Source organism: Amblyomma mixtum, chromosome 2, assembly GCF_055824585.1.
Source record: "Amblyomma mixtum isolate Tamu chromosome 2, ASM5582458v1, whole genome shotgun sequence".
NCBI classification, from domain to species: Eukaryota; Metazoa; Arthropoda; class Arachnida; order Ixodida; family Ixodidae; genus Amblyomma; species Amblyomma mixtum.
In genome coordinates this window covers 33,063,377-33,072,087 of record NC_143013.1, presented here as the reverse complement: position 1 = coordinate 33,072,087, position 8,711 = coordinate 33,063,377, and the positions used below count along the sequence as shown (strand labels likewise).

General features: G+C 46.2%; 1 protein-coding gene across 1 annotated transcript; it reads right to left on the bottom strand.

Annotated features, from left to right (window-relative positions):
* Nucleotides 1–1,365: 1,365 nt before the first annotated feature.
* On the bottom strand, nucleotides 1,366–3,992 carry LOC149358905 (uncharacterized). The gene is made up of 4 exons (XM_089571095.1): nucleotides 3,727–3,992; nucleotides 3,336–3,486; nucleotides 3,000–3,039; nucleotides 1,366–2,578 (listed from the first exon to the last, which is right to left on the bottom strand). The coding sequence occupies exons 1-4, from the start codon at nucleotides 3,961–3,963 to the stop codon at nucleotides 1,723–1,725; spliced, it is 1,284 nt and encodes a 427-aa protein (XP_089427221.1). The 5' UTR covers nucleotides 3,964–3,992; the 3' UTR covers nucleotides 1,366–1,722.
* Nucleotides 3,993–8,711: the final 4,719 nt, after the last annotated feature.

Sequence of the window (8,711 nt, the reverse complement as noted above, 5' to 3'; positions counted from 1 at the left end):
TAGGTACGGCATCGTTGGAACAGAGTTTTTTTTTAAATATGCCATATGGCTTTTCAGTTTACTTCCCGCGTCAGCAGCACCATTTCTCGTGCACAAATAACGAGTTGATTTGGGACGTTAAACCCAAATAAACAAACTATGCGCAAACATTGCATGCAACGCTTGCAACCTTCACAGGCGTTAAGGCATCTTCCTGATGAACGGCTGAGCTTTTTCGAATTGAAAAACATCACTTTTGTTGTGTACTTTTTTCACTGAAAAAACACAATAATCCCAGAGAAGTGTACAGCATTAGTGTCAAGTCAGGTCACACCATGTAGAAATCTGCAGGTAGCTGTAATGAATGTCCACACCTTAACAGTGTACACTCAACTGCAATGCTCCATCATTGCAGTGTACACAGTGCTGTTGGGGAAAATTATAGCATGCTACCATGATCACATGCTATCATTTTCCATCAGTATGTGCAATGAATAAACATATCATTCCACATCCCTCTACAGCAGATGCAACCCCACTTCCTATCTTTGTTTGTACTGGCCTTATTAAATTAGCATGAAGAGCTTAATTTGACATTTGCAGACACTGACAGCTCTGACCCTGCATCGACAACATAATAAGAAAAAGGCATGATAGTTATGAGCACACAAGTTTGTTTCTGGTTACACTGCGTGCCAGAAATGAAAAAAAAAATCTGATATTTCACTCTCACAACTGCTGCGAGAAATCAATGTAAACATTAACCTGTTGTCACTGCCAGAGACCCCAGTATTCTGCAGACAACAGGACCTCATTCTGCATACCCTTCAAGATATTTGTATGTTTTATCTCAACAAACTTCAAAGTAATGATACCAACAGCTGCACCACCAACCAGCCTGTTGCACCCATAAGTGCACCCGTAGTCAGTTGAACCTGGACAACATTCACTATGAGTAGCAAGTAAATAGTGTTCCAAAGCAAGTAATGAGCTATGAGGGACGCTGTAGTGAAGGGTCTCGGACTAATTTAGAGCACCTGGGAATGTGCGCTGGCGCATGCACAACACACAGGCGTTTTTGCATTTCGCCTCCATCAAAATATGGTCACTGTGGCTGTGATCAAACCCACAACCTTGGGATCAGTAGCCGAATGCCAAAAGCCACAGAGCCACTGCGGTGGATGGGTAGGAAGTTAATGCAGGAGTTTGCAGTTACAAAATACTATGACACTAATACAGATACTTGCCTCTTACCTTAAGGAATGTCCCTGAAATGCACTTTGTGTAGACAAGCAGGTCAATTACAGGTTAACAGCACTCAGAGTTGAAAAAGGCTTGCAGGTGCAGTGCTGTCAGATGTCACGAAGGTACACAGGAAACATCAAGAATGTAAAAATAAATTCTATTGGGTGAGCTATGACCATCAATAAGTGATGTACATTTCGATAGTAAAGTAAAACAACACAGGTGACCTCGAGAAAGTTAGTGAAATACAAAAAGGTATGATAAACAAAGATGAACCACAAAAAACTTCCCTTTTGTGCCAACAAAATTATAACAGAAAAATCCTAGCTGCATGGCACTTATAACACCAGGAAAATGCAGCCCTCATTAAAAAATGGCAGTAATTACCGGCTGAAGCCAGAGAGAAATGATCAAAACTGGCACCACTGCACTGGCATTTACACTGGAGAAGCAATCAAAATTGGCACCACTGCACTGCCATTGTAGCAGACTGCTTGCTCAAGGCCCCAACTTGTGTTCACGGCGCATCTTCTGCAGTTCCAACAGAAGCATTCGGCGTTTTACTACTTCGGTTTTCTTCTGCTCAATAAGGTACCGCTTGTGCTCGAGAAACATCTCTGCTTCAGCAGCAGCCTTCCGCTTCTCCTCAGTATGGAAGGCAGCCATTGCTGCAGCCCGTCGTGTTTCCTCTTCGGACCGGATCCTCTCCTGCACCAGAAACATCGTCTCAGCCATGGCCTTTTTCTTTTCTTCATCACACTTCTTCAGTGCTTCTGTCAGGAGCATGGTCTCAGCTGTAGCTTTACGCTGCTCAGCCTCAGCCTTCAACTGCTCGGCCACGAGCTTTCGCTTTGTTGCTACCAAGACGTCAAGCTCCAACCTTGCCTTCCTTTCCACAAGGCCTGGAGCATGAGACGAGAAGAAAAATCGCTTTGTAGTTCTAGCACGGCTATCTGTGCTGTGCCCGACAGTGGTGCTTGCAGAATCAAGGTGAGTTTCTTCGTGCTGGGCACTCATGGAGGCCTCGTCTGGCTCTGAAAGTATTTGCTCGATTTGCTGCATTTCTAAGTGCTCAGGTGGGAGACTGAGTGCATGGTTTACTGAAGGCAACGCTTGTAGAACAGGAGGCGATGGCTGAAGTCCGAAGTCTTCACATGAAGCACTTGTGGTTGGCACATGTGGCTCGTTGCACTGCGCTTCTTCGTCACTTGCTACTTCTCTCTTGATTTGTACAACAGCTGCTCCCACTGTGCCGTTTTCCATAGGGGAAGACTGCTGTACGAAAGTTGCATTCACATTGGTGGGGCCGGCAAGTGTTGGCACAATGTATTCGTCGTTGCTATGTTCCATCGACCTGCAAATATTTGGAACACATTAGTTGGCACCCGGGGAAATAAGCAGACCGAGGTGCTTTTTGCTAGCTCATGTATAATGTACCTTCTCATTCTCACTATGTAAGGCACAAGTTTGATAGCTGAAGAGCTTTCAGTATTATGGCCACGACTGTACATTTATCTCTTCATTACCATTAGTCAGAAAAGAGTGGCAGGCTGTACACTAAGCCTGCACACTCCTGTTGTGCATTGCCTACTCAACTTTACACAGAGGATTTCACCTATTCATTTCCTACAATTCCTTGTAGGCAGGCCGGCCATAGTGCAATAGTTTATTTCTACTGGGACAGCCTTGTTTCTAAAATCAGTCGTTTCGGTGTCTAGAACCTATAAAAGTTACACCTTCATTTCAAGAAGAAAAAACAGGAAAAGGTCACTTGCCCGTTGCTAGCTTGGTGGCAAGGTGTATGATTTCCGATATCTGGAAAAAAAAAAGTGAGGATGACAAACGAAGTTTACACTGAAGCAGCACTGAACCATCAGGAGCGTTCATGGGTAGGTGTCATTACAGCTGAGAAAACAACAACCACTGGTGCTGTGGTCAGAAGGCATATCGCATCACCACAGCGACAAAGATAAAAAAAAAAGAGCAGAGCTGTCCACGCTAGCAGTGCATTCGAGTACAGACGTCGAAACTTCACGACTGCCCGTCCCCCTCGATTCGTGCATACACTCAGCGCTACGCAACAAGCCTGTTCAATTCATCCGCAGTCTCACCTGCACAGTTCTCAGCCCCGGACGAGTTTTCAGAGTCGTCGCCGCGAGCGTTAGATGAGTCTTGGACTCCAGTTCGCTGCTTAAGCAGGGCTTCCATGACATTGTAATACTTCCATGTAGATTTCTGCCCGGGGCGCAAGTTACGCCGCTCCTGACGGCAAAAAAATCAAGAGCACAATCACGAGAAAAGGTGACACTTGTTTTTATACCAGGTGGTTACATGACAAGAGCGGTAAACAGCGTACACTGAACACGCCAAGTCGGATATTGGAACAGGGACTTTCCGCCCTCGGTTGTCATCACACAAATTGAGATCACAAGATCACTTAGGTTAAACATGAATACTAACAACAAATAATTAGGCATGAAAATAGTGACAGACACAACTTACATGATTATACCGTGACTTCAAGTTTTTCCAGTGGCACCGAATCTGTTGCCACGACCAATCGTATCCCAGCGGTGACAGATGTTCCTGAATTGTTATGAAAGTCTGCTGGTTGCGTTGCCGTTTCGACTGAAGCACGTGAACAACGTCAAGGTCCCTGATGAGATTTAAAACGCTCAACGTAGCCTGGTCCGTCCACAACAAACGTCCACCGCTGTCGGACATGGCAAACGACGCCATTTTCTTTCGCTGGCGATTTGCAATGCAGCCGCCAGATGCCGCGACAAGAGTCAGCAAAATACAATAAAAGTAGGACTCTGCAGCTCGGCGGCAAAAACGAAACCGCGCTAAGTGTACGAGGTTGTAGGATTGTCACCAAATTCTCACCAAATTATTCCGAATTGATATGGGTCCCAGCCCATTCGGGGAATCCGGGGAACGAGGCAGCCCACAATAAAACCCGAGGTTTCGTCGACCGGGCAGTGGATGAGTCTGGCTCCCTGAATTTCACGAAGGACTCAATGATCACATATCATGATCTCACCAATCATTTTAAATTAGAGAGGAGAATTTTCCCCCCTCCAGACAAAAGACTTACTAAAGAACAAGAGGTTACGTGGCGTCGTCTACAGACGAGATCGATACGCACCCCATCACTCCTCGCGCACATTTATCCAGATCTTTACAACCCAAACTGCAAACACTGTGGCCAACGTGCTACCTACGATCACATCCTGTGGTACTGCAAAATAGAGCCACCTCCGGGTGATCTAGTTACAGCTCCTTCTCTCGAGCGGTGGGAAACCGTGCTGGCTAGCTCTGACCCCAGAACGCATGTTTTGGCGGTGGAGTGGGCTGACAAAGTCGTCGAGGGCTATGTACTCTCGACCACTTAACGCGACCTCTTGCCAAGCTCTTCCCGGCGAATAAAATGTTTTACAATCAATGTAGGATTGTAAAATAGAACCACCTCCGGGTGATCTAGTTACCGCTCCTTCCCTCTAGCGGTGGGAGACCGTGCTGGCTAGCTCTGACCCCAGAACGCAAGTTTTGGCGGTGGAGTGGGCTGACAAAGTCGTCGAGGGCTGTGTACTCACGACCACTTTACGCGACCTCTTACCAAGCTCTTTCCGGCGAATAAAATGTTTTGCAATCAATCAGTGGTCGGCGTGCTGAGCCCAATACCGTAGACCTAAAGCGGTATTCTTCGCACTTTGCAGTACAACGAAACCGCCACTACCCTCAACAAGTCCGCTCACATGAAGACCAAATATTATTCCCACCGAAAGACCCAGCCAACGGCACGAAGAGCTCGGTTCATTTAATTTTCTGCATCGAATTTTTACTTCCTCATTAATGCACAGAGGATGCTCAATCATTGGGCAACTGTCCATAACAGTGTGAGATGCGACTTTTACCAGTCTTCTTTAAGATCATTGTTTCAGTCGTTGACGCAGCACCAGTTGCTACTTTTTTTAACTGACACTGGCAGTTTCTTTTTTTAAGCGGAAGGTGACGCGCGATCACCTGCAAATTTCCAAATAATGGAGCAATGAATTTTGGAAGCTTGCAACCTGCTCACGGCAGAAAAGCCAACCACCCAAGCAAAGGCTTCACCAAACGCTACCCGCGTAGATGTAATGACTGCAAGTTCTCGCGCCTAACTTCGCTCCTTTGAAAGTGTTCACAGAGAACAAAATACTTGGACTGGACGTTGCCTTTGATGCTTGGTTTGGTTTATTAGTATTAGCATGGTATTAGTATTGCAAGCTTCCAAAATTCATTGCTCCATTATTTTGGACAGAAAATTTACTGAAGATGTATCCACCAACTGCCAGGTCAGCCAACAAGCGCTTTGTGCTTAGGCTGACCAGCAGACTTGTGTGTATGAGAAAGTTGTGAATAAATTGTATTGTATTGTAACGTCCCAAAGCGACTCAGGCTATGAGGGACGCCATAGTGAAGGGCTCCGGAAATTTCGACCACCTGGGGTTCTTTCACGTGCACTAACATCGCACAGTACACGGGCCTCTAGAATTTCGCCTCCATCGAAATTCAGCCACCGCGGCCGGGATATTAATACTCATCAGGTTTGACGGGCGTAATGTCGGTCGCAAATCCCGAGTGAAGTACCACCGTCAAGCTGTGTTCCGTTCGGCCAAAAAGGAACCCAGTCAAAAATTTTAAAATATACGCAGCCTACCTCGACGTCGAGATTAGGAATAAGCATGAAATTGCTTGCTGCACTCGCATACAGCATCCTAGGACTGGTCATAAGTGGTTTTAGCGACATTCTATAAATGGGTAGGAGGCTATATAGGAGAGTCGAGATTTGAGCCAGTTGGTACATACAGGACGAGAAATGAGGGAGCACACGACGAAGGGTCACCAACAACGGTGCTTTATTTAGGCAAATACGTACCCTGCAATGCTAACAGGTCATGCGCGGTGCAGCAAACAACAATCAACCGGCAATTATAGTAAGGAGATAAACGAAAACAGCACTTCTACCTCCAGCTATCTAAAAATATATATGTTTTCTCGACAAATAGGTCTGAAGTTGTTATGCCTCAATGATCACCATGCACCCTAACGCAGTAGGCATCGAAGAAGAGGCGGGAGCGAAGAAGAACGCGAACCAGGATGCATACGGCGATGATTGCATCAGCACGACTTCGGTCTGCTTGTTGGAAAGAATTTGGTTTTTAGGAAGCTGGCGACAGATCTGCTGTTTGCTTGTATGTTATACATCTCCACCATCACTGTAGGTTTATTGTTGGTTGTTCAGCGTATGGCCTGTTATCCTTGCCAGGGGACGTACTTGCTTCAACAAACTGGTATGAAATATCTCGAGCTGGTTTGTTGATCATCGAACACACACGCAAAATCCTGCGCGGATGCAAAAACAAGCGCACGCGTGAGATAACTGACGCAGCCAAGATCGCCGGCCTGAAAGAGAGCTGCATTAACGCACCATTATTTGCCCTTCTAGGTAAGTTGTTGAATTCTCCATCAAGGGTTGGGTAATCGCCTTTCCTTGCTTGAATACTGCAAACAATGAAATCCTATCCGTGTCCGCTTTTGTTGTTTTCGACGCCTCCTGCATATTTACCGAAGTATCAGAGAAATAAACTTTAGTTGTCAGTCAGCGCTCGTGCCCTGTTCTGCCTCCATTTGTCCACTTTGTTTCTGCGCTTCCGTAGAGCACATCCGCTGTGTGTGCTTCCCTTTCTCGTCCTTCATCTGGCTGGTTTCTTCCTCAGGTTTTAACTATTACTAGCTGTCGCATTGTTCATGCATTTTGTGCCCCACTGCAATTTGTACCTGTGCATATTGCTGCCATTATACAGTCGCTGTTACGGCCTATTCTCTCTCCGCATACTCCATGATTTCCGACAATTATGTTTCGAACAAATCGCTTTCCACCTGCTTCCAGTGGGCCTCAAATCGTTCCAACTGGTAGTCGAAATGGACTGCCAGATGGACACAGTGGTTGTCACAAGTTGTGTCACATTCCAATTGGACATTCACTCGGATCACTCTTCATTGCACTCCATTCCCTCCCCCCTCCTATGTAACTCCCTCGAAAGAGGTCATTCATGGGTACCTTAAATAACTAAAAAAATGATGGGTCGTACGAATTCAATTCAACTGATCTGTCCAACCGAACCACTTACGATTGTACAGTAATTGTACAGTGAAAGCTATAAACTCATGCGACTTTCTAACTGAATCTTACGTGTTTCGCGTTTATTATCACAGGTATACGGACAGCCTCAATTGTAAACATCTGGACGGTCTGCGCAAGTGTACTTTAAAAAAATTCCCGTGGATGAAGCCTCATAACCCTTTCTCTCCAGTAGGCTTTTTACTACCTACAGTATGAGTACAACACCTGAATGAAGCGACAAATGCCCCTCAAAGGAGCCCCCCCAGCATGGAGGAAAAAAAAACTGAGGAGGGAGCATGACGTCACGCGGCCAGCGTTCGCAAGCCGAGTGTTTTGAAGTCGTTTTCTCCCTCAGTTTTTCGCTCTCCGAGCCGGTCCTTTATGTTTTGATTCCGGTATGTTTTAGTGCGCGCGTATGCGCGACCCGCGGCGCGGGCGTCTACGGCAAGGAAGTTGATCTACAGTTAGTCTGCCGCGCTAATCGGCGCATGCGCGCGCGCAGCGGGGCTAGACTTTACAGCACGCTATCACGTGGTGCGATCACGGGGGGGACACACTGTCTTTTTTTTGCTATATCTTCACTTGTTAAGACGAGGCTTCAAGGTTGTCGCCGGTCGCTCCCTCCTCAGTTTTTTTTCCTCCATGCCCCCCAGCCAATGGCGCCGACTGACTGTGATGACGTCACGGTTAATCCGCTTGCACCTGCCGGCCGTCTGCGATATCCCGCTCGCAGGGACATCTTCATTTTTGATTCGCACCCGACTATAATGTGTTTGCATATTCGACAAAAAACAGCGCAACTATTATGGTTTTTATAATAACAGTTATCAGCAGCTTAATCCAACAAACTGCATAAAGTTATGGCACACAGCAAGTGCCTCCCTTTGTTTTACTTGTGCACCTTAATGATGCAAGTTGTACAAATATTCACCACATGGCATATTTTGCACAACCTGCACAAGTGGCAGGCCCATTTTGTGACTACCTCCTGGACCAGATAATTGCCTACGATCTAATGAATCCAGTTGGTTGGGTGAATTTGGAAGGCTAAACACACAACTGGAACCATCACTCTGGAACCACTCAAAAAATCAAACTGATGTTTTTTGTTTTGTTTTGTTTTTTACTGACGGCACTCATCAGATTACTGCGTGCAGTCCGCACACTGCTACTGCCACGGTCTTGAAAACACACACATCAGCGGTGACGATCAAACAAATCATCAATGCACTTTCCCACGCCTAGGAAGCGTTCTTACCTAAAATGCTTCAACACAACCTAGCAACAAGTGGTGCGCCTAAATGCATCAGCAGAGGCC